We start from the raw sequence: 26808 nt of genomic DNA, 5'->3' as shown, positions 1-26808 counted from the left end.
TCACTTCATGTCCTGCTTGCATGCAAAGCTGATTGGACAGGAGAGGGGTATATAAGGTTGAAGTGATCAGAAAAGTTTATTTGCAAAAAGACAGATAGATAACCATTTTAAAAAGTACAGTATAATTTTAACTAATCAATTATTCTGCTGAAAAAATACTCGTTTGTGTGAAGCCTTTCAATGTCACATTTGTCTGCCTGCATTATCAAAAAACAGCTATTGGTGATTTTACAATCAGAATCAAAGACAAAACCATTAGCTGACTGGAAATAAGCTATGACAGCTCAGCTCACATTTGCTCCAACCGCTTCTTGTTTAATTCCAAAATGGTCTTGTTGTGTCACGAATCATGACTCATCTTTAGATGGAAGAGTTTTTTCTTTTATTTCCATTCATTGCCAAATATCTAGCATATACAGTAAAACAAAAGAGCCAAAATATTATTTTGATTGTCTGTTTATTGGGGTTGTGGCAGTATTTGTGTTTGTCACGGTTCCGTGCATGTATGCACACAATGGATACATCTGAATTCTTTCTACAGTCTATGGTCTGAATGGAGAAATATGGCAATCACAGATGACAGTGGAATTACAGTATTAACCATCAACCTAGGTGGCAGTAATGCTCTTAACTGCTTCCTCCATGCTTTTAAATCAACCAGCGAAGAAGAGGAAGACGGAAGCATAACAGAACATAACGAGAAGTAAAGTTGGCTACAGGTGCAGTAGCAGTATCAACTGTTTTTTAGTACAATAAGGGTAATTCTATGACAAAAACACAGTGGAGCAACTCTTGCTCCCTCACTCAGCTTCTGTGAGTATCGCCAGCTTCCAGGTCACAGGCGGAAAATCTATATGCACAGAATCAGGTGGGCTACTCCTCACACCCTGAGCCTGGCAGAGTAATTATGACCCCCCCCCCCCCTCCTTTCAATGGCCCCTCCCTGCCCATGCCATGAGGGCCATGAAGGGATAGGCGGGAGTCCTCACTACTGCAGCAGTCAGCAGTGGATCCATGGATGAGATCATGCAATCTAGCCCCTCATGGCATTATGATCAGTGCGACCCATGACAGAGAGTGCCTGAAGCTTTCACCCATCACTAACAGTGATGTAAAACAGTCCAACCAGAGTACTGATAAATGCTCTACAATAAGAAAGAGGCAAAACATACTGCTGTTTGTATATTTTTAACTGTTTAAGCATCTCTCCACACAGTTCAACACAAGAAACTGCTACTAACTATTGCCAATGCAGACAAACAACATGGCTTTAGTTCCCATTAACTAGCTCACTCAAACATTACAGCAGTATTCTTCAGAACAAGAGGGCAGGTTGGACGGCACTTAAACTGCACTTTACAGTCTTTAAAATAAGTTGGTCCTTGTGGTAACAAGAGGCAGAATGTTAACATGAGAGGCAGAAGCATTGTCGTTCATTTGGGCTGAAGTGGAGATAGCCGAGCCATAAGCCAGAGAGGTGGTGTTGAATGTAAATGTGGAGGCATAAACAAGAGTGTTTATAGCCCCCACTGTCAAAAACAATGAGGAGGAGGAGAAGGGGAGACAGGTGAAGGACACCGAGAGGAACAGACAGACACTACAAAGAGACGAGACTGATTTACAGGCAGAGGACAGAACATAACAGAGGGGAAAATAACAACCCAGATATGATTCAGGGTAGAAAATAACTAATACAAAAATTGTTAAATGAGAGAATAAGGATGAGACAGAGAGAGAGGAGTAGAGGAGCCAGCGTGATGGTGTGATAAATAACCTCTCACCCCCTCATCATCTCTACATCCTGTTACAGCTCAGCACTGAGTCTACCTCAGGGGAGCCTTTGGACACTCTAGTAGCCGTTCCTGCGACTTCTCTCACACAGTCGACAGATGGGCTCATGCTGTGCTGCAGTTTGCTCATTTTGAAACACTGAACCTGCACTGGGGATGACTCCCACGGCACTCACTGAGCTAGATTTATTTCATCAATTAGACTTGAATGTGAAGGAAATAAGAAATCAAGCAATAATCTATGGGATAAAAGAAGAGTGACTGAATGAGGCCATATATACTCCCATACAAAGTGGAGGACAACTTCAAAGCTAACACTGGCAAAAAGGTTCTTCTGGAAAGTTATTTGAGAATCATTTGAAACTCTTTACTGCTGATACAGAGATGAGGGAGAGGCATTGAGCGTCTCACCTTGTTGTTGTTCTGTTGAAAGGTCATCAACAAGCACTCAATTTGAATGCAAATCATTACTTTATTGAATTTGTCACACAGGACCGGTTCAGCCTGACATCTGATCAACATTTCCAAATTGTAGAGTAAGTATCATGAGAGTCTCTGACCTTTGTGTTTAGGTCAGTGTCAGACTTGCACAGCAGATTTCAGCTTGTAACTCGATTTCTTTAATTTTCTTTCTTATTTGAATGGAAGTCGCAACATGCAGTTTGTTTTGCTCTTGTTCAACTATGTTTTAGCCATCCTCAGGCACAGTGGAAGGTCCCCGGTCTCTAGTAGTGTTATTTTGAGGGTCGCGGGCTGAAAAGTTTGGGAACCCTTGGTCTTCACCATTGCAAGCCCCACATACTTGTGTGTTGGTGTCTGCGCAACTGTTCAATACTCTGCCTGAATGCCCTTTTTATGCTTTTTCCTTGTTAATGCAGCATTTCCTGCTTGTTTGAGTAAAGAAAAATATGGCACCTAAAATGCCATGGCCCCTAATGTCAGAATTGGAGTTGATAGATATTAAGCAGCAATTGATTTTACTGCAGTTATTGCAAAGAAGAAAAAGAGGAGAGATTAGGGAAATGGGAAGTAAAGCTCAGAGGCAGAGGAAAGGGGAATTTTTTGCACTCATTTGATCATGGAGATACAAATTTGGAGGACAAAATAAGATTTTCAGATGTCAGCAAGTAGATATTAAGGGGTAAATCTCCATTTGCAGCCATTATTTCACTGTGGTGTTGACACAATATACAATCTCAGAGGCTGGCAGTCACCCAGTGCTACACAGTGGACCAATCACAGGGCTTGTGGTTAGTGCCATTTTGAGAAGTTGTTACATTTTTTAGGTGTATGCCGGTGTCAGCCTCTGCGTAGAGTACAGGGCTGTGCAGACCTACAGCTATGCTACATCACTGTATACTAGTTTTAAAATAGAAGAATAAATTAGGCTGTGAGACAAAGATTAAGCAGCATTGCCAGAAGAAAAAGTGAATAAGCTGTTTACCTGACTAGTAATTCTAGTGCCATTAAGCCAGAGTGAGGACACTGCATTGTTAAGTTGACTAATTGTGCACTGATCTGAAAAAAGCCTGTATAAATGCTGTATTGCATTCAAAGCATTAACCCTAAGGTAAATGAGATAAAGTGTTCTCTTCATACACATTACAAAAATGATAGTTTATAACTTCTGAGCTAATTGAAGCACCAAAGATCCTTGTTCTCTTAAGTTATGGAAAAATGTGCAGGTAGCACACAGCAATGTTTTCCATAAGACTCAGAAGGGCAGCTGGCTGAAGGTTACTCAAGAATCCTGCCTGAAGCCTTAAAGTCTCATTAAGTCTAATCAGTATGCTATCAAAGGTATGTAAAGCAGAATCTACTGAACTAAAACCTGGAAAGGAAAAAGTAAGTTTGACAACAGAGGTCAGTGCATCATCAGAGGACTAACTTGCCTCTAGGCTGATTTTTATAATGGCATTTCTGCTGTTAATTTAAGTTACAACAGACTAAACTGAAAGAATAAGACTGAAGTACAGTATCTTTTAAAATATAAACAAATCATCTGAATAATTGATGCTCATAATGTTTGTGTACTTTGCTTCCCTCTCCAGCTCTTGACTGGTTTTCTTGCTCAGATTAACAGAAAAGTTACTTGGTTTACACAACCTTGTTAGAAACAACCTGGATAAAAATCAAGTTTGTGTGAGTCAGGTCGGTTAACTTGCTTTAGTTCACATTGGTGATCCTGGAAAGGGTAGCACAAAGCTGGCTACAAACTTACTCCTGTATATTAATCTCTTGTATTTTTTCATGACAGCGAAGTCCAGAAAGGTTTGATTTATTTAACAGAGAAAAATCAGCTAACTGGAGGAACATATTATAGGATATGGCTGTGTTTGTTTACCTGCTCTTTTAACTCTATATACCAATGATTACACTGCTGCTCTGGAAATTTCCCTTTCAAATTTTCAGATGATACTGCTATCCCCAGCCTGCTGTACATGGACAGCCTCTCACTGTATTATAATAAGGTATGGTCTTTTATGGTATTGAGCACTCAGTCTGTGTAGCTTGAAAATCTGTGTTCATAATATGCATTCTTGTTTACAGGAAAAAAAATCTAATTTTTTCATGTAGCCTTAGAGTGTTTGGTGTTGATCTGAAGATTTTGTTTTTTGTTTTATAAAGATTGAGATGTCTGCATTGTATGGTAATCTCTCTGTTCATAGTCATTGAGAGGACTATGAACAGACCTCTTTCTACAATCTATATGTAAACAGTCTGTTCTCAGGCAAACACAGTTTTGGTCTTAACATCAACTCTGAGTATAAACTTCTACCATCTGATAGATGATGCAGAGTCTCCAGATATAAACTTAAAAACTTGTTTGTGCCCACTTTGATTGAATTTTGAGTAAGACTTCTTTAGGATGTATGGGTTGTGCAATAATGTCAGTGCCTCTTTCTCTTATATTTTACCTTATTATTAAAATTGTGATTTACTTATTCTTTTTCTGTTCTTGTGCCGTATGAGAACATGCAATATAAGGGGCAAGGGGAAAGTATTCAGACCCCTTAACATTTTTCTGTTTTGTTATGTTGCAGCCTGATGCTTTAGTCGAAAACAAAATAATTATTCACATTCATCTCCACATCTCCACCCAGTACCCCATCAATATAAAGTGAAAACAGAGGTCTTCTATAAAGAGGCGTGTACTTCTTCAAATCACGTCCAATCAATTAAATTTACCACAGGTGGACACCAATCAAGGTGTAGAAACATCTCAAGAGAAATGGGAGGAACCTGAGCTAAATTTCAAAAGTTTTGGCAGAGTCTGATTATATGTGTCAATGTTGTATTTTATTTGTTTTTAAAGCATTTGCAAAAATGTCCTGAACTTTGTTTTCACGTTGTAATGATGGGTTACTGAGTGTAGATTAAAGAGAATAAAAATGATTTTTTTTTTCGACTGCAACATAATAAAACTGAAAATAACTGAAGGTGATCTGAATATTTCTAAAATGAACTCTAAATGAACTATCATGTGTGGTTTTCATTGTTTATGTGCAATATTATTGGTTTGTGAAACTCTTTGCAGTATGTATGTGTACATGTCAAATGTTGTTGCTTCTTTTGTTCTAATTTATAACTCTGGTGGCAGCTGAATGTAAGCAGCACTTTAGAGTCCAGACGATAAAGTGTATCGTATCGCATCGCATCGTATTGTATCATATCTTTTGTATTTGTCTTGTCTTATTTTACAAACACCAATATCAAAGGCAAAGTCTGCCAAATACTGCAAAATCATTGAGAAATGTATCTTATTCAAGTTGAAGCCGACACTCCTAAAAACTACAGGAAATAAAGAAGAAACGTTTAAGGTTCGCAAGTCAACTTTGGTATACAGTCATGGACGAAAGTATTGGCACCCCTGGAATTTTTCCAGAAAATACACCATTTCTCCCAGAAATTGTTGCAATTACAAATGTTTTGGTATACATGTGTTTATTGCCTTTATGTGCATTGGAGCAACACAAAAAAATCAGAAGAAAAAAGACAAAATCGAACATAATTTTACACAAAACTCAAAAAAAGGGCCGGACAAAATTATTGGCACCCATTCAAAACTGAGGGTAAATCATTTTATTTCAAGCATGGGATGCTCATTTAAACTCACCTGTGGCAGTAACAGGTGCTGGCAATATAGAAATCACACCTGAAGCCAGTTAGAAGAGAAGAGAAAAACTGACAAAAGAATGCAATGCAGAATAGTTGGAATGGTGGATAAACACCCTCAGTCAACTTCCACACAAATTCAGGCTGTCCTGCAGACTCAGGGTGCAAAAGTGTCAGCTCGGACCATACGTCGTCATCTGAATGAGATGAAGCGTTATGGCAGAAGACTGAGGAGAACCCCACTGCTGACATACAGACAAAAAAAAAAGCCCAACGGGAGTTTGCAAAAATGTACCTAAGTAAGCTTCAATCCTTCTGGGAGAACATTTTGTGGACAGATGAGACTGTGGTAGAACTTTTTGGAAAAGCACATCATTCTACTGTTTACAGAAAATGGAATGAGGCCTACAAAGAAAAGAATACAGTAGCTACAGTCAAACATGGTGGAGGTTCAAGGATGTTTTGGGGTTATTTTGTTGCCTCTGGCACTGGGTGCCTTGACTGTGTGCAAGGAATCATGAAATCTGGAGACTATCATAAGATTTTGGGCCACAATGTAGGGCCTAGTGTCAGAAAGCTGGGTCTGCGTCAGAGGTCATGGGTGTTCCAGCAGGACAATGACCCCAAACATACCTCAAAAAGCACCAAGAAATGGTTGGAGACAAAGCGTTTGTTTGTAGAATTAACACAGCAGCACCTAGCACTAAAACATAAAAGTACAATAAAGTCAAGTACAAGCCTCATGTTCTAATGTGACTATATTTCATTTTATTGTTAGAATTGCAGGTCACGGCTGGACCACAGACTGTAGTTTGGATCCCCTTGTGTTAGACAGTGTTAGGTATGATTGTTAATGCAAACTATTATGTTGTTGAGTTTTATGCTTTGGTTTTCAAGTAAGATATCTGAAGTACTCATTAAATTTGATTTTTCGGAGGAAAAAAATTTCTCTGCTTAATACATTTGTAGGATTTCCTAAGCTTCAGTCTTTAATTGTTTAATGTCCTAACATCACCTTGAGAGAGAATAAAGAAGCATACTAGACACAGATCATACTCAGTCATTTTTAGCCTGAAGAAAGAAAGCAGTAGAGAGATATATATTGTCAAAGAGGCTTTTTCATACAGAAATAAATACATTTTCTATTCCCTGCAAGGAATAGATCTGGATATTGAAGGACAAAGTTTCAGTCACGATCATGGAAACAGTGCGTGTCTTTACACTGCAGAGGCAGACTGAATGGCAGACAGAAATATATTGTATTCTCTTCCTGTATGGCTGTCAGTTTTACTTCAGGCTTGTCTTTAAAACAAGCATTGACTTGAGAGATATAGTGGATTGTCACATGTCTGTCAGAGCCCCTAACCATCACACTCTTCCAGTATAAACCTGATAGAAACACAGCTACTTTATACTGTAGGATATAAAATTGCTACTCTTGACTGATCGGCTGTTAAGTCAAACTTGATTGATGCAATTCAACAGAAAAAAGCCGTAAAATAAGGTAATACAATTCTGTATTGGAGCGATGCAGAGATCCAAAGCTATGTTAGAAAAGTAAGCGTCAGTTGTCACTCCTGCCGGGCTCAGAGGATGTCAACAACGTGAAAATGTCACCCCTGCTTTTCCACTGTAGCATCATGGCTCATGAAAATGACGGTGGAATTCATGTGCTGTCAAGATTAAATGTCGCTCTTCAGCATGAGTTGATCTCTGCTTTGTGGGTGGATTTATTTTAACGTAGAGATGTACTGTATCCTACCCCATGCCTGGAATATCCCATTTACACTCAACAGCTTCCATTTTTTCTCATAGTGGGGATAATATAGGCCACCATAATTGAGGCAAAAATACATGCAGCTTTCTTCAGCTTTTGATAACATGAGGCACTTAAGCCTGTCACCCTACAGGTCTCTAGTAATTGAACTGCTTCGTTTTGTATTCAGCAAACTATCCCTACAAGCACTGGCTATTTTAGCCTCTAATTGCAAAGAAATAAGCATTCCGACTCCCTCGCTGGGTATAGATATTACAAGAGAGGGGAGATCAGCCTTTGTAATATGATTTGCCGTCCCTGTCTCTCTGTTGCTCTCTTTCCTGTCCATCCTCATCCTTCATTTTCTTGACAGCTGCCTCAAATGGCAGAGGAGGTTTGGATATTTTGGCACAGAGAGCTGAATCTGAACAAAAGCAGGCTCAGCTGTCTTAGCTGTAGCTAATGTGACAGTACTCCCCCTCCCCCCCAGGTGAATGTGACTTTTGACAAATGAATGCTGTTACACCTTGTGCTGTCCAGCAAGTCACGCGCCCCGCCACCTGCATTTGAAGCCCAGAGGGGGATTGTTTTTCAGGGCCACACATGCAGTACAAATGATGGGGCTGAATGCTGAGCGCTACAGCAGAGGGGGGAAACCTTTGCATTTATAAATCTATGCAACAAATTGTCTGCTTGTTCTGTACGATTTAGGAGGGAAACCATATGTCATGGAGCATAAAGAGCAGGAAACTACACCAGCTGGATACATAAATAACTTTCTGTATTCTTTTTAAAGGTGTTATGATGAATGAAATCCTCTGCTGTATCTTGTATCCGTCTGCACGCTCTCATGCCCACTTTGCAGAAGAAATATTAATGTGCCTGAAGAAGGGAAGAATAGTAAGCTTCAGTTTTGAAGTTTCTGTTAAACTGGGTTTAATATTGCAACAATTACTCAGTTAATCAATAAATCCATCTCTGTACAACGTGCAATTAAATTGTTCTGCTGTTTAAAGATTATAAAATCACTAACTAATTACCTAAAAAGATAAACAAGCTGCTGCCTGAATTGTTCATGTTTGTGTGAATAAATCCACTCCAACAATCTCCCCATTTGTTTTTCTATAATTACTCTATGCTACAGTCTGCTGATCATCACATCAAAGGTCACATATTTTACCTCTTTAAGTCGAGTTTATATTTTTTTCTCAGAGGTCCCCAAAACATGCCTGTGAAGTTGTTTCTGAAAAAACACAGTCCAGTATTGGATTTCTGCATGTCTAAAAACCCCTCTGTTTCAGCCCTGTTCAGAATGTGCTCTTTCTGTGTCTGTGGCTTTAAATGTTACTGAGCTGTGTTACCCGCCCCTCTCAGGAAATGGATGTGGCTAAATGGATGTGGTTCTCCCAAGCGGCAACCTCTGGTCCTAAAAAATGAAGCCAATGCGGAAGTGCCAAAAATTGCTATACCGCGACTGTCCACTTGAGGCTGGCTGCAGGAAAACCGGAAGTTCCGTCTGCATACATGTTAAACAGCCGGTTTTGAGACACAAAATAAACTGGTTTACAGCCTGGTTCAAAACACCAAATGTGTCTCATTAGCTAGTGTCTTATTGTGCTCCCACTGTACGGGGGGTGAATTTTTTTTGTACCACAATCGTTCGGCTGATATTTAGGATGAAAGCTGATTGGCGCGTCTCATTTGATTGACAGATAGCTCGGCAGGCAGAGGCTCTGTTTCTGTCAACCGGATTGCTAGCTAGCAGGCTGACAGGAAGTCGCACTTAGTGGGCGGGCGTTACGTTCGGCTGAGACCGTGATTTCAATATAAAAGCCTCTATGAATGGGCTTCAGAAGCCGTTTTGGCCCGCCTATTGTTAGCAGATGACTGACGTCACACGGGGTTTGTCCAATTCCTTCTACAGTCTCCTGATCCACAGCTGGCAGCTGAGGGGAAAGGTGGAATTGTCTTCCAAGTGGGGAGGGCCAACCGAACTTGGGGGTGGTGCTTACCCCCTCTACATGACATCATGAGGGGAAAATCTTAGAACAGCTTGTTTCAGCACACATTTTCTGAAAGGTGGAGAAAGAGGGGGGAATGGATTTTTCTGGTACTTCCGGGGATTGTGGACAGGCCAGGGGCACATATTTTTGTTAGAAAAGCCTGAAAAAGTGATTTTTGCATAACATGCCCCCTTTAAAAAAGAAATGATTACACAATCTTGATCTCCACAAGGATTCTGCAGTGAGACATTAATACTGTATCCTGGGGTGTTTAAAAACATTCAATGTGCTGCTTTAATTGCCATCATGGAGAAAGTGCTGTGAAATGAGGGCATGTTTATATTAACATTTATGAGTGTGTCCATTTCTAGCAGCAACACTGCTTGTGTTTGAAGATGCTCTAAAACTCCTGTAATTGATATCGGGCAAATTTGTAAAACAACAAATTTGTTTAAAAGAAAAAAAAAAAAAAAAAAGGACCCGCTATTTAGACTGGCATTTATAATCGCACGTCACAGCATGGCTCCACTCCATACATGGCAAAGTGCTTTGATCCTCTCTAATTTGGTGTTGTAACTACTGTGTTTCACAGCAACATGAGGTTAAAAATACTTTCATTCTTCTTTCAGGGTATATACAGGAAACATCTGACATCAAATTCAATACTTTTAGACCTTTTTCAAGACCCTCTTGATATGTTTTCAGACCCAGTTACCATGTGCATTTTTTGTGCAAATTGTAAGATACATTTTATAACACAGGCCAGACACAGTGAAGAAAAAGAAAATGTGGGCAGGTAGCAGTGCTGTTGCCACTGGACATCCCTTCATAACTGCAGAGATTCAGAAAGTCTCCACCAAAAGCAGGAGTCAGGTCTCTCTCACTGCTGTATGTGGGCTGTCTGTCAATTCATTTCAGACTGACATGACCGGTACAGAACTTTCTGGTGTGTTTTTCAAAGTAAAAGCCTGATCATGTTATTGCTGTTGTGGGACTACCTGAGTTTTCACATGATGCTTTATTCTGAAATGTTTCTGTTAGTTCTTTCTTTTTTCTATCTACTCCATGTAAATGATCTAAAAACATCAGATAATGATTAATATCATGTCACACGCAATCTAACTATTGTCCTCCATCTTCCTCTCTGTTGTGTCTTTTCATTCAACTAAAGTTTTGCTCCAGTATGTCAGTGAAGCACCAGTTTAATCATAAAATATCTTTTAATAAATTCCCAAAACCCTTATTACTAAAACCACCCCTGAACAGGTGAGATAACTAGCCTGTAAAAATAAAAATAAATATTACTGATATGTATCAATTAGATTTCATTTGAGCACACAGCTCATCAGTTACTCATATATAGCTTATATGGACAGTAACTAGCCTGTATAATACAGAGCAATATGGAGGCTGCAATAAGCAAATACTGTCAAGTATTATCAGAATCAGTTCCTTGAAGTTTTGAAGTACTTTTGGCACATTTTTCCTCCATGTTACATATTGTTTAATTATGGGTCACACTGGGTCAGGTCACACTCTATTATTCACGGGTCTGTCTGGATCTGGGTATCAAATGTGTTAACCGCAGCTTACACTTCTGGTCTCGGTGCTGAGCCCTACAGGTGCAGGCGGATGCTAGTTTGCAAAATTGGACCCATGCAGGACTCTGCTCTGTGCTAGTATTGCACTCGACAAAAGCTTCAATGCAAAGTTACTTTTTATTTGCGAAATCCTATAAAATATTAACAAGTATCAGCTCCAGCCTCAGCTCCAAAACCCTCATAACCCCTTCTCCTCCAACCACTTGCTAGCTAGGGACACAGCAGAGCTTTAAAGATTAATAATAGCTCAGTGGACCAGAATATAAAAAAGCATGCAGACTAAAGTTGGATCTAGTGGAGTATATCTCCTGCTTAAAACTAAATGGAATAACAAAAGTGGAAAAGTAGCCTAAAATATCGACAAACATAAGAAATGAAAACACCAACAAAATTACCTTATGATCTTGCATTCAAGACTTTTACAAAGCCTTAATTTTTGCTAAACTAATTTATCAACTTGTAATGCTTTTTAAGACCCTGCAGAGAAGACATCATGTCTTTCTGGAGATAATTCAGTATTGGCTGTAGTTCAGTCTACTGTCGGAAAATTTTGTAATGGGTTAACGGTGATGAAAAATGAATACACTGTCCAATCCTAATCGCAACAATCATGGACTCACAAAATTTGAGCAGTGTTTCTGTTGCTGTCAAATATTCATATGTGAAGAAGCTCTAATGCAGATTCCCAGGATCATTTCCAGCTTGGTGAACAAAATGCATGCAGCAAAATCATTGTTTGTAAATGACAACATGTAGTTCATCACTTTTCTTGCAGCACCATTAAGGAGTCTGTTTGACAGTAACATATTTCAAGTTTTTAAGTTAAACACTAATGTCTTTTCAATCTTTTGGTAGTTTGTTAAAATATAAAGACACTGTAAGACACAAACATTAATATGACTGACAGGCTTTTGGTCTTAGTATTCAGTGGAGAATCATTTTTCCAGGCAATGTGTGATTCCATTTTTAAAGTGCTAACAGACTGGCATACATGCACTCCATGTCCACTGCCAATAAAGCCTGTTATGGAGATTTTAGGGTTGAGGGCACAGGAGGGGATCAGATTAAACTATCTTCATCTGTCTTCTAATTAAGTTGTGTAAGGTGGACAGAAAGCCAGCTCTTCAGGATACAATTGCCATATGATCGAGTATATTCATTTCTTACACTTCTTGAAACTGACTTTAGGAAGTTGGGTTTGATAAGATATGGGTCAGCCACATCAAAACTCTCTAGCTCAATCCAGATGTTTTTAAAGAATCCAAAGCATCATCCTGTTGGCTTCAAGATCAGCTAGAAGGTGAAAATGTTCATTAGTGTTATTTCTAAACGGGCAGAAACTTGTTTTTTTTTCCCTTAAGTAAACCCTTAAAAGAAACTTCAAGATGACTTTTTCAAGATGCCCACTGAACTGTATTCTGAAGTAGAGCAAGCACTTTGTGAACAGAAAATGTGCTCCCATTCCATTAAATCAATCTTGGTGATTGAGGCACTCCATCTAACGTGGCAGCTGTAATTTAAAAAGAAATCTGCCCCACTCAAGAACTCTTACAAAACTGCATGCAGGTCACACTGTGTCATTCTGGAAGCTGTTTAGGCTAGATTTCTGCTTTCTGGTACTTGATCCTGGTCAAACTGACAGCAGGGGCTAAAAAAGGAAAGCTACAGTTTCTGCGAGATAAACAACAAATGTTGGACAAACTATTTTTAACTACTAGAGGATGGAACATTATTGATAAAAAGCAGGAGCCTACCAGAGTTACAGTCGTCTCCAGCATAGCCGTCCTGGCAGACACAGAATCCATCCTTGCAGATGCCCTTCTTGCTGCAGTTGTTGGCACAGTAGACCAGCGAGCAGTCTTCTCCCACGTACCCGGGCCGGCACTGGCACGTTCCATTGATGCACAGCCCCTGGTCTGAGCAGTCGTTGAGACACCTTCCCATCATGCAGTCTTCCCCAGTGAAAGACTCTTCGCACACACACTCTCCGTCGATACATAACCCACGGCCTGAGCAATCTGAAGGGCAGCGCGGCTCAGAGCAGTTGTCGCCTCCAAAGTCCCGGTCACATACGCACTCACCTTCCACGCACACCCCCTGGCCAGAACAGTCATCCGGACAGCGAGGTTCAGAGCAGTTTTTGCCACCCCAACCTTCCTCACAGATGCAGCCACACAGGTCGAAGCTGAAGCTGCCGTGACCGCTGCAGCCAGGGACAAAATCTAAACGACCTAGGAAAAAAACACAATGACTTTAATAATATAAGGCAAAATGGTGCTATAAAGGCAGAAAACAGGGAAGTAGATGATCCTCTTTGCTTTTAGAATAGACTGTCTGTGTAATTACCATGTTTCTGCATTATATTAATTGGAGAACACCATATGATTAAATGAGAGAGGTTTTATAATGGTTTTTCAATGCTGGCTTTTGATTGTCTTCATGTTTATTTTCTCTTTTCATACAATGTTTGTTACTGATGTCATAAAAACTCTTTATTTTGTACCCACGTGCCAAACAGAAAAAGAGGATTACAGATAAGAGAAGCTAATTTTCCCCATAATTTCAATCAAAAAGTTCAAGTTTCATCACATACAAAGAGAAATCTATCAATGCTTTTTTGTTTTAATCTGGTAATTATGGCTTAAAGCTTATTAAATACAACATTATCTTAAAATATTAGAAAAATAGGGAAAAGTCCCATTGGCAAAGGTTTCCTGAGCCTTTGATCCCTCACTCTGGTTCAGTAGTCCACACAACCACAATCATGGGGAAGACTGTTGACTTAAAAGTTGACTGGAAGGGAAAAATATAGGAAGAAAAGGTGCACAAGCAACAGGGATGAGCTCAGCTTTCAGGGTAGTGTCAAACAAAGCAGATTCCTATATAGATCTCATTCAATACGGTTCATATGTAATATACAGTGCTTAACAAATTTATCAGACCACCTGTCATATTTGTCTCAGAGACCATCCAGCATCATGAAATGCTTTAATGCAGACTCTTTCATTTTAAGTGACCTCTCCACGTTTTACCATTTGAACAGGAATGAGGAATTTCAAACTGAATTCACCTTTTTATACCTTTTTATAAATTTGAGCCGGCTCACTGGGCTTCTCTGAGAAGTCAGAAATGAATGAAGTGTAACATTCAACCACTAAAACTCACTTTTTCTGTTCAGGAATGCAAGTAAATAACTATAATTTGACATATAAATCAAGAAATAATAATGTGCTTTACTATTTTTTCAGTTTTTCTGTAAATCAGTGAATTTGAAAATTCATGGATAACAATAATAATAATATTTTAGCATTAAAAATATCATTTCAGTTAAAGAGCTTCAACATATTGGTGTATTAACCATTACAGAAACATTAAAAAAATGATTTTGGTAATTACTAATGCTGTTAATTTAGGCCAGCTGTGGCATAAACCTTACTTTGGGTGGTGGTCTAATAAATTTGTTAAGCACTTTATATTTTTTATACTGTTAGTAGTTTTTATTGGTATATCCTTACTGGTTTACACGTTTTTAAAATTATTTTTATGTATTTATTCTTCTGAGGGGTCAGCTAAATGTGGGCAGTTTATACCACATATCATATCTGACTGTACAGCATACTGCATCATATCTCACTGCATCATATTTAATCATCTGTAACCTATAGCAACGCATCATTGCATATTTTCTTTCATCACTTAAGTTGGATCATAATGCAAAATCATCTAAGTTGAATATTTATATTTAAGGACATGTATGGTTCCTAGTCTACATAGAAGTGTAGAAATTGGTATTTTAGCGCTTTGTTTCCTATTAACCACAAAAATTTGAAATAGATCAGGCTCTAATTACACCTTTTACATTCTGCACATTTCTATCTAACTTCTGCCCTCCTGAGCTGAGCTTTTCTCCTTCATCCTGATTCAGATCATGGCAGCCGCAGATAATTATATTCTTTCCGTAGAGATGAAGTGTTTCCAGGAAATATTTGAACCGGGTGATGGTGTCAATGGAGCACATCCTTTTGCCATGATATATCCTAACTCTTTTCATATTTGTCCCCTCATATTTTAATGGCTGCATCTCCTGAATAGTGAACAAAATTTTAGCAGTAGCAAAGGTTTCTCCACACTCTTTAGACCGAGACAGAGCAGCAGAACAAAAGCCGCCCTCCAGCATCAATATTCTGCGGCTGTCTGTCTCCCCTTCATTCATGCTATAAACTGTTTTTCCTGCCTGTTTTACCTTAAGTGCTCTTTTTTTTCCCTTTTTTTGACACATATGAGACAGCCTCTTATTTCTCTTTCCTTGCAGCTCTTTAAACACATTTGCTTTCAGAAACCTAACCATTTGTGACAGGGATTTTTTTTTTTTTTTTTTTTTGGTGCAAACGCTGTAGGTAAAAATGGCTTATCTAAACATAAAACAACATCCTCTAGCTTCATCGTTATGCATTGCAGTCATTAACAAACATTACTCACCCATGGCTGAACTCTCCCCACAGCATCCAGAGCCACACTGAGCTCTGAGCATGGAAACTTCTCTCTCCAGCATCTCCACTCTGGTGGCCAGCTGCTGGATTGTAGTTGAAGCTGGGCAGCCACATGCTGCTTTGGGGATATTGATGCGATGAGTAAACGTCATCTGTAGAGAAACAAAAGTTTAGTTAAGAATTTGTGCTGTCAAGATTAATCATATTAATCGCAAATGATTAAGGTCCATAATTACTGCATTCATTTATTTTTGCATGCTTTATTGTCCCTTTCAGCACACTTTGGATAAGTCACTACAGCATCTCCCTGCAGGCACACTGATATAAAACAAGCCCAACACTGCTCCTAAATGTCTCATTTCACTTTAAAAACTCACAGACAGCTCAGTGGACAAGTCAAATCATCTGCAACTTGTGCTATCAAAAATGTACCTTTTGCCTGTCCCCTTTCTTCCTTTTCAATCCATGACAAGTTCCTTTTTCTATTATCATAATCTTAAATCTACCTATAAAATCAGTGTGGACAGTATGTGTTAGTGTAACAGCACAGCTTCATTCTGTGACATTATAAATGAATCATTATGAAAAGTCCATAAACATATTATTTCAGACTTGGCTCTATAACACCTATTTAAACATTCTAAGATAATTGTTGATTAAAAAAAGACCACACTTTATAGCCAGTCTTAAGTCATAACTCAAACATAACAATGGACAGACCAGGTGTTGAGTTTAGACTATGATCCAGAGAGCGTCATGACATAGAAAACTCTGACTTAAGGCTCAAAAGACAAGACTAACCCTCTAATCTAACTTCATGTTACACAGGCAATGTGTGATGGTGGCAGCTGTGGTCATGGCAACATGTGTCTCAGCATTTAGTATAGCTAAAGGTTACATTGCATTAAAGAAGACAGCTTGCATTTTAGATAGAAAAATAATGTAAGTGTTTTATATTGTATCATACTATATATTTTTTAGTATTTAACACAGTGTCTGTCATGAGTAATGTTTAACCTTCACTCATAAGAGAGGCCCTTTTAATTAGTTATTTAATTACACAGACATCTTACTGACCACTTGTATAAATTCTTGTTAATTTATATTTTTTTCCTTTTCTTTCTTCTTATGTCTTTATCATTATTATTGCTGTATTTAATATTGTTGTTTTTCTTCATCAATCGCCATCTTCTTCTGTCACACTTTATTTTTTGCTCCTGTATACAGCACTTCCCTCCCATATTAAAGAATCAAACAAACAAATATGGATCAGGAGGGAGACAAATATTTAAAAAAGACAATCAATACTAGTGCTGTCAAAATTATGTATTAATTTCATTTAATTACTCACATGAACATAAAGTGATAAAATAAATTGTAATGCAAATTAATGGCACTGACGTCATAAATCACTGTTTTCATTTTTCCACCATAGCATTGTAAACTTGATGGGAAAAATACCATACATGTTGTGGTCTTTTGATAATAATGTTTTACATCTGAAACACCCATATGATCCAGGACTAATTAATAAATTAATAAGACAACCTATAGTCTACATCTCTCCTCCAGAGCGTGCACATACAAACAGACACATGGAGACAAGCTCAATCACTCTCGTGCAGAGACATGCTGAAATACTACGTCCAAAAAAGCTGAATTCATTGTTCCTGCTTAAAAGTTTACTCCTGTGTCACTACTTTAAAACCATCAGATACAGTCAATTGTGAATTCACTGTTAACGTTATGAAATTCAAAGTAAATTGTAGACAACGTATCATATATGTACAGTATACATTTAAATATAAAACCAACTACAAACAGATTATACAGTAAATCTAGCTCTAATGCAGTCCTGCTAATATTATCCATACATGCAACTTATCATGATTAAGTAATTACAATACCTGTAATTAATGAGATATTTTTCTTTTTAATACTAACATCAAGGAACAATAGGTATTTTGTTGGCCATCTACACTGTCATATACTCACCTGTAACCCTGCAGGCCTCAGACAGTATCAGGTAAAAGTTTACCATTGGTTATTAGAGACAACCAAGGATAGGTGCAGTATTTAAAGTGTGAACACAAAACACTTAGAAAAAAAAACTTTTAGCCTCCCTCCTGCTGTATTTTTCCAACTCTTGCCACAAGCAAAAGTGCAGGCTAGCTCTGATGTGTCAAACATGTTGTGTGTGAGTATTCAGGGTGAAGTGGGGTACCTAGGTGACTGTTTTGAACACACTCAGAATAAAAATGGGCAGCTTGAGAGTGGACTAATGTAGGTTTGAGCTGAATGTTTCATATGTAAAACAGTGTTTTCCATCTGATTATTGTCCAACATCCTATGGTATTTATAATAATCTTAAAAAAAAAAAAAAAAAAAAACGTTACTAAAAGCTTTTCCCCCAGTGACCACAGTCTTTGTTTTCAATTAAATATAAAATAAGAGTGTTTGCTGTGTGGGAGTTGAGTATCACCTTAATTAATTCTCCATGAAACAACTTGTCACTATAAATATCAGCGTAAATGTCTGTGCATGATAAAACAGATGTCGTCTATTTTTCTTACCACAGGAGGCAATCTGCATAAATCAGGAAGTAAAGCCTCTATACATCTCACTCTCTTTGATCCTTACATCTTAATCACCGGCTTTATTTCCAATTATATGAAAAAAGTGAAAAAAAAACCAAAAACCTGGCTATCAGCATCCAGCGTCTGCTCTGTATATTCCGTTGATCCCGCTGGATCTATTGGACCCTCCATAGACCGTCTGGAGCCAAGCTCACCTCGGGAATCTTTGAATCAAAAAGAAGACATATTACAAAGATATAAACTAGAGACTTGAGTGTCCCTGAGTGAACAAAGGGTGCCTTCAGGACAGCAGACAAGACCACTAAAGTGAGTTTAAATCTAAACACTGGATCGATCAGAGGACTACATCATCACCTGGGTCAGGTGGTGTGGAGGCGTCTAGGTCCACAGAGCAAAGAGACTCCAAGGGAACATTGATGTTGTAGACGTGGTTAAAGACCAAGGGCTGCTCCCGCAGCGTCTGGTTGGCTGAGGAGGAGGAGGGCGGCTGATCCTCCCCTGGGGTCTGTCTCCTCACTCTGGTGGTGCGAACCAGCTTGTTGTCTCCTGATGGAGCAGCATGAGCAGCACCCTGGAGGGAGACACACAATATAAAAAAAGATGTGCATGGCGGTGAATCCATGGTTTCCAGTTGCTTCTGTCATTTAATATCTTGAGTTTACAGAATGATGAAGTAATCCTATGAAAAGAACCCAAGGGTTCACACAAATATACTGTAAATGAAGGATTTTCTCACCCGCTGCAAAGCAGACAGAGCAATTTTCACATTAAAAGTGACAGGTAGCTTCTAAAAATGTCATGGCAGTAATGTGTTCTCAAATTTTCTTTATTTTTACCTTGCAGAAAGCGTAGAAAATGTATAACAATAGTTAAGGCAAGTGGCTTTTGAAAGCAAAGGTATTGATAAACAGAAATACCGAAGGAAGACAAGGGAAAAATACCAACTTGCTGTATATGAATTTTGTAGCAAAACTTTTAGAAGGATTAGTCATTAGAACTGCATTGTTTAAAATGAGCTGTCTTTTCTCTTGCAATAAAAAAAATGCGATTACCTTTTTTAAATAAATGTCAAGACTTTAGAAGACCTTTAATTACAAAACAAAGGTAAATGTTTACCATTCGTCTAACCATGTCTAAATGAAGGACTTTGAATTTCCCCATCTTCTTCCATTTACAGTTTGTGAATGCACAACTAGTGTGCAGTTGCAAATGCTGCCATTATACAGAGAACTGTCAGGGTAACAAACCAACCCACAGGAAAGAATGATTAAAAATCATATAATGCTGACTAGACAGTATTCGACTCAGTATTTAGACAATTCCTTCTCAGTCGATGAGCTTTCTGAAATACAACACTTATCAACTTGCCAGCCAACTGAAAATTAAATTAACCATATTGTGATATCTTTTAGAAATGGACAAATAATATTCAATTATATGGTTGTATAAGTACTGAACATTTGTATATAGTTATTCAATAAACAGTCCAACTGTCAGGTCAGCTTGGTGTCTACCTGAAATATCCCTGTGAGGATTAGTGCTAGTATGGCATACTAACAGTCGAGTCAGTATGCAGTATACTTCCTTCTATGCCTCTATGGCTCATTAATGTGTGAATGATAATTATTTAGGACAGGCAGATGTAACATCTAATCTGCATGTCTACATTTACTTGTAAATTCATACCTTTGTGCCTTGGCTACTTCTGCATGGCCATAGTATATCTGAGAGCACCACTATTGAAAATTATAAACATCAGAAAACATGCAGGTAATCAGAGTAAACACTTTCACTCAAAGTGGCCAAGACTGTGAGTGGAGTTGTGCCCAGAGTCGAGTGATTAACAGTGTAGCCAAAAAAAGCAGGTTGGAAATAAATAATGAAAATGACCAAAAAGCCCTGGGTGGCTCTACATGGTAAAATAAAAAAAAAATGTGCAGGACTAATCTGTTGGAACAAATCGTACCTGTAGAGCAAGAAACAGAACCAAAGCCAGGATCCAGCTTGTTGTGGGCACAGTGGCCCTGAGATGCTGTTGTACCAGTGGCATGCTGGGAAGAGATCTCATCAGTTGTGTCCACTTACACCTGTGGAGAAGAATAAAAAGAGGGGGACAAAAAGAAAGCCGTTAAGAAGTCTACATTGGATTTCACAAAAGACAATGGCTGAGGTTTAATGTATGAAAAAGAGCTTCTTAGTGTAGATGTGCCAGTGTGCATGTTATTGAGATGAATGGAGATATACTGTATCTGTTGGAGAGTGCTTAAAACGAGTGAGTTCCTGTGTGTTGGTGGGGAGTCCCACTACAATCAGCTTATCCTCTGTAAATGGTAAATAAATGGCTGTGATCTGATGTAAAATAATTGACTTTAGAAAGGAAAAAAAAATCCTCAGAGGATTGTGGATCCTCCTAAAAACCTTTGAATGTATTTCACTGTGCAGTAACAAATATTTGATCTTCCCACTGGGGAGGAACACAGAATTAATACTCGGGGAGGGAGCTGATGGATGGATTTCAGAGGAGACACGGTTTGAGCGATGCTGTTGTAATCCCCTCTCCATTGAGAGAGGAAGAGAAAGCAGGGACACAGTGGAATAAAAGCTGTGAAGAAGAAGAAGAAAAACTGATGTGGATCCTTCAAGCAGAGCAAATACACCACAGAGTTGAAGTCTGCTTTTAATGTGGCTATTTGAATGTATCGAGTTCTGTCAGTATGAGTGAAATCAGACATCTCACTCAACCTTTAAAGATGTTTTATCAAGCATGTGGGGACATCTGGATACACAAGACTGAATGAAAAGAGTTACATGTGAAATTACATTTTTCTATAGTGTTTCATGTCTGTTTGTGTGGGCAGAAAGAGTTAAAAAGCATGTCTCTGATGAGTCTGGATTTAAGAGCCTCTTCATCACAACAATGCATCTAATGTTGGAGGAGAAGGCTATTGCTCTCAGCTGGCAGCTTTGTGAAAGCCAAATGGAAAGGTTTTTATAACACCTAACCGACTCGAACTGTTCTGGGGGGGGGGGGGGTCACTCATGGTGAAAATGTTGAAACATGAGTGCATTTGCACATAAATGAGATACAGAAAGACTCCCAGTATGTGTGTGAGAGGTATGTGTCCTTTAAGGCTCAACTCTTTGCAGAAAAATAAAATATTTTCTGAAATTGATGCATACGCAATATCCTAGACTTCCTGCTAACTTATTGTAGAACCCTCACACATATCGGCACTTCAGTTTCATGATCTTTTTTCTACACAGCCGAGAACATCCATCATTTTGAGACAGACTCATACCACCTCAGTGTGAGTTTTTTTTCTTTACGCTCATAAAGTATGTTGACACATATAGTATATCATAAAAGACCCATAGGGAAAAGATAGCTATTCATATGTTACAATCTACAGCACGGCTGGCTTCAGATAAAGCCACTAATGCTTTTAAAAATGGCTCTGGCCTTGCTGGAATCGACTCCCGATGCTGCCGTCTCACTACGGTGAAGAGATGGAAAATGTTCTACTTTGAAGGCTCCCCTGAAGGATGAAGCTGCTGTTTGACACGACACGAGCCATTAACCGGTGAATTCAGCAAACAAACGGGAAGCATGCAGATGATGAAAGAGCGAGAAAAACTGACCAGATTCGCCTTGTTCACGGTCATTAGCTGAACAAGTGTCCCTTCAGCTAGCTTCTGTAGATGGATCGCAAGCATGCTTTAAAAAAGTGACGATGATCAATGGCATTACATAGATGTTTCACTTCACATAACAAGCAGGATAAAAAACTGTTCTTGGGATAGACCACTGATGTTAAATGGCTTATATTCTCATGTTTAACTAATAAGCCTGAAAGAAAATGTGTACATTTTCGTTTCTTTTTAAGACTAAACAAATAACAGCTCTGCAGCAATTCATTGCAAGGCTTAAATAAAAAAAAAAAAAAAAACTCTTAAAAGGTTATTACTAGGGCTGGGCATTTAATCAAAAATTAATCAATCTCTCTCTAAATTGCAATATGGCCTGCTGCAATCGTCACACCGCAGAAGCTGCAATATTTCTTTAACTTGAAATGTGTCAAAATACCAGTTAAATAAATCAATTTTTCGCAGCTGCAGAGATTTTATGCATTTTGCAAACATTCAAGTGTCAATTTTTTTATAATGGTTCACAAAAATCCTCCATTTTGTGTTTTATGTATGTTTTTCTTAATCAAAATGAGTGCCATAAAAATGATAATGCCCTTAAACAAAGCACATGACATCACATTTGCAATACAAGCAAAAATAGTGAGCTCATTAAATCTAAAACTGATGAAACCTAGTGTTACTTCACGAAAGTCATACCCCACCTGCGATCAGCTGGTAGGCAGCCTCACCTCACCCACCCCAGCTGCCTCCTTTATAGCTTAAAGCCTGTTACACCCCCATATTCAGATTCATGCTACTATTGATTAATTGCTTCAGAAATAATTTCATTGTAATTTCATTGTTTTCAACACACATTATTTATGGAATTATTTATTGCTTGAATCTGTCGATAAATACATAAGATTAACCCTGGACTACTCACATACTAAATCGCGATTGCAATATTTGGTGGAAAAAAATAACAATTAGATTACTTCTGCAAATCGTTCAGCTCTGATTATTACTGACTTGTTTGAAGTCCATAATGGTTCAAAGAAGCAGGCTGTGGCTTTAAACAAGGTAAGAGAAGCAGCTCTAAACACTGTAGCTCCATACATTAATCAGCACTTCTGCTAAAGTGAAGTTTAATTAATAATTAAGAGTTAACATGCTATTTCTAACAAGTTCATCAGAATAGCCTTTAATGGTGAACTTCCACATCAGGAAATACGATTTTGTTCGTAGCAGCTTGACACGCCTCAGCACTAAACACACATGAACATTTTTCTGTGATCTTATGCTCACACATGAGTTGAGTTTGCCATCAAAGGCTTGTTTTAAGGGGTTTTAAGGCTAGAGGCACCAAAGAGCATGAAATAATGATATAAATGTCAGGCCATATCACCCAGCTCTACGACTAATGTTCATACTCCATGATGGAGGACACTAAACTGCATTTGGTCTTACGACAGCGCAATTGCACTTTGAGACCTACAGTTGGCGCCAAAATACAGCAAAACTAACCACCTACCCGCCGTGGCTTTATGGGCTTTTTTCAAACTGCTCTCATTCTCTTCCTGCTAGGGCTGAACGATTTGTGTTAATAAACAGCGCTATTGTGATTGCGATGTAATATGTGATTATCGTTAGATTCCTCAGCTTATGTATTCAAAAAAAAACACAAGTAATAAACCATTTTATTTTAGAACTAGCACATTAGATAAATTAAAACAGGGATGAAAGATTTGGAAAAAAAAAATCTATTTGCGATTTCGGTTTGTATAACAAATCTGATATTAATTGCTACACTGAAGGGGAATATAATTTTTAATGTTTTTCTCATTTTGATTAAGAAAATCATATACTTGAATAGGAAATTTAGATTTTTGTATACTTTTCTAAGGACATCTGAATGTATGAATAATGTGTGGAGCAACAAATCTCTGCTGAAAAGAAAATGTATCAAACTGGTATTTTGACAATTTTCAAGTTATATTAGAAAATATTAACTGTCAGCAATTTTAAAATTGCCATATTGCAATTTACTCTAATTTGTGATTAATTGCCTAGTCCTGCTCCCTACACACTTCTGCTCTGTTTGTGCTGTCTAAAACCCTGACTGCAGTGACAGTGGGTAGTTAATCCCTTCATCAGTGAATCTGCACTGATGCACAGGTGTAACACTATTTATTCATTGTCATAAAAAATAAAAAAAATAGAATAAAAAATAGAATTAAAATCATGATCAAAGCATCTAGTCTTGAAAATGGTTTGTGTTTGTTGAAATGAGGTGTTTTGTGTTCACAGAAACTGATTAAACACATCATCTTATAAAAATCAGATTGACATTATGCAATGTACTTAAGTCTTTCTCTCATGTCAACAACATTAAATCATGCTACATAAAGACCTAGTTTCCATGTTGGGGAGTTCGTCCCAAAGCCGGCTGCTAAATTTAAACCCTCCAGTTTAACCAAGGTAGCTTCATCTGAGAGGTCAGACGTAGTTCACTCCAGACCAGAGTGAGAGTGACGAGGGAATGGTTAGGGAAAGGCCCTATATGTCATCTTTGACATCTGAATCTAAAATGCGAGCCCTCCGTCTAACACAGACAAATGCTTGTTGCCCCTGTATAGATAATTCTGTGGGCTTTAACCTTAAAGATAGCTGAAAACGTTAGCCACTGTTAAGACAAAATTCATACCAAACTCCTCTGCATTAAAAAGCAATGGACAAAAGCAATGTATAGAGATAAAAGTGTCGTGCAATCTTATTTTATCTCACTTTCTCTGTATGCTGTGGGGCATATTGCTTTCAAACACTTGCTAAATATAGACCTATACATCCACACAACCCTATACATAGTCCAACACTGGCAGTGATAAAAGTTTGAAAGAGGTTCAAAGTCACAGGATTATACTTTAGTCATTAGGTCACGGTGCAGGCTGATGCCCACGAGCATTTCCATGCACAGGGAGAGGAGGTTTTTCATGGAGGCTCAATTAAAGACAGACTTTCTCACTCAGAGTGAAGAGATCCTCAAGCTTCAGGCAATAAAAACTGGCTTCATTTACTCACTTTATTTCCAGAACACTCACACTCTAGCATGCCAGACACACAAACAACAAAATCAGGCACACTGATGCATACACCTGCAAATCGATAGTACTCTTGCATACAGTCAAAAGCAGAGATTCACTGGAGGGTCCAGGACACATTTTTTCACAGGAAGCAATCATTTATATCACAGCATTCAGTATGCCCCCTTCCTGATTTCTTTTTTCTTTCTTTTTTTTTGCGTATCATACTTAAATGCTTCAGATCATCAAATCAATTTTAATAATAGACAAAGACAGCCTGAGTATCAAAATGCCGTTGTTAAATGATGATTTCACTTATAGGGGAAAAAAGCAATCCAAAAGTAATTTAAAGCCTATTGTATCATATTTGACACATAATTTTGTGAGACATCTATCTAATCAACATGATCAATAATTTCCTTGAAAACCTTTTGTATGCAATTTGATAAATGGTAAAAATGCTCTCCAGCAGAATTTCAATTGCCAGAAATTCTAAATGCACTACATGTGAAACAAACAAAAAAAACAAAAAATCAAAGTGAAATTATAATGCAATTTTTCTTTTCTGATTTGGATAGAAGGTTAAATTAATATCTCAGTTCTAAAAAAGGAATCTTTTTTGTCTTTTATTTGAGGCATCAGCTTATAAAGGGTTAAAAGTTACATTTTGTATTTACTCTGTTTATTGTTGTCTAAAATTTAAATTCTAATCTGAAACATTTAAGAGTGACAAATAAGCAAAAAAGGTGGGAAGGGGTGAAGTACGTTTTCACAGCACCCAGTTAGGAATGTGCATGTCTTATTTTGCTTTTAGGACATAACAGAGAGTAATGCAGCATAACATAAAGTAACGTAACATGCAACATAATGCAATGTAACATGCAACTGCCGAGGTGTAAAGAAACATGAAACATGATGTAAGGTAAGCGTTGTATTGCATGGCATTGTATTAAAACATAACACATAGATTAAGTTATTTATTCTAACCATATTGTATCAAATTGCATCTCAATGGATCCTAATGTTTCTTAGTCTTTTTCTGCTGTATACCAGCAGCCCACTGTTGATGGTAATAGGATCTGTCTGCAGTTGGCCTCTGAACATAGACAAATGTTTAAAGGTGTGAATGCAAAAACAATCCTAATGAAGTCAGGTCTCTGTGTCTTTGTGTTTATGTCCCATGCGTATTAACAGCCAAATATAATACACATTTAGAAAAATATACATTTAATGACTGTCAGACAATCCCCTGAAACAATGCTGTCACTTTCTCTCTTACGTGGCGCTTTTCTTGGGAGAAATTGGATGAGCTCACCTCCTGTGGGGCTGAAATGAAACTGCCTGTTCCAATTATAATAAAAACCATCAGGGTCCTTTATGCAAGAAGAAAAGAGGGTAAAATATGGAGCTAACACAAAAGAGAGCCCTCTGCAAAAGTATCAAAATGAATCACAGAAACCAGCATGCTTGAAAGTGTGATGCTAAAAAAATCACTTTGATCTTGTCCTCTTCACTTTTTTTCATCTTCTCTAGATTAGATTTCTCTCTGAGGTGAGCTTTAGCTTTTTTGTCCCGAATCTTTAAAAATTATCTTTCTCTTCTATCCACGATGTGGTTTAGGGGCATGAGAGTAGATATGAAAAGAGAAGTGAATTTAAAAATGCACAATGTAATTACACAGATGTACTAATCCAATCTCTGTAGATGCTTTCAAAAGTCTTTCTTTAATCTCACAGACGAGAAGCTCA

General features: G+C 38.1%; 1 protein-coding gene across 4 annotated transcripts in view; it reads right to left on the bottom strand.

The window, feature by feature from the left end:
* tnr (tenascin R (restrictin, janusin)) overlaps positions 1 to 26808 on the bottom strand; it is a 288572-nt gene that overhangs the window by 98066 nt on the left and 163698 nt on the right. For all 4 annotated transcript variants that reach the window (XM_041804243.1, XM_041804241.1, XM_041804240.1 and 1 more), the window contains 5 exons: positions 20320 to 20440; positions 18708 to 18924; positions 18456 to 18556; positions 15746 to 15908; positions 13021 to 13497 (listed from right to left, as the gene is read on the bottom strand). In XM_041804243.1, the coding sequence (XP_041660177.1) occupies positions 13021 to 13497; positions 15746 to 15908; positions 18456 to 18556; positions 18708 to 18924; positions 20320 to 20421 (1060 nt within the window). In that variant the 5' untranslated portion in view covers positions 20422 to 20440. The remainder of the gene's footprint in view (positions 1 to 13020; positions 13498 to 15745; positions 15909 to 18455; positions 18557 to 18707; positions 18925 to 20319; positions 20441 to 26808) is intronic.

Source organism: Cheilinus undulatus, linkage group 13 (genome assembly GCF_018320785.1).
Source record: "Cheilinus undulatus linkage group 13, ASM1832078v1, whole genome shotgun sequence".
Taxonomy (NCBI): Eukaryota; Metazoa; Chordata; class Actinopteri; order Labriformes; family Labridae; genus Cheilinus; species Cheilinus undulatus.
Note: the sequence above shows the minus strand (reverse complement) of the source record. Positions and strands in the feature narration are given on the sequence as shown.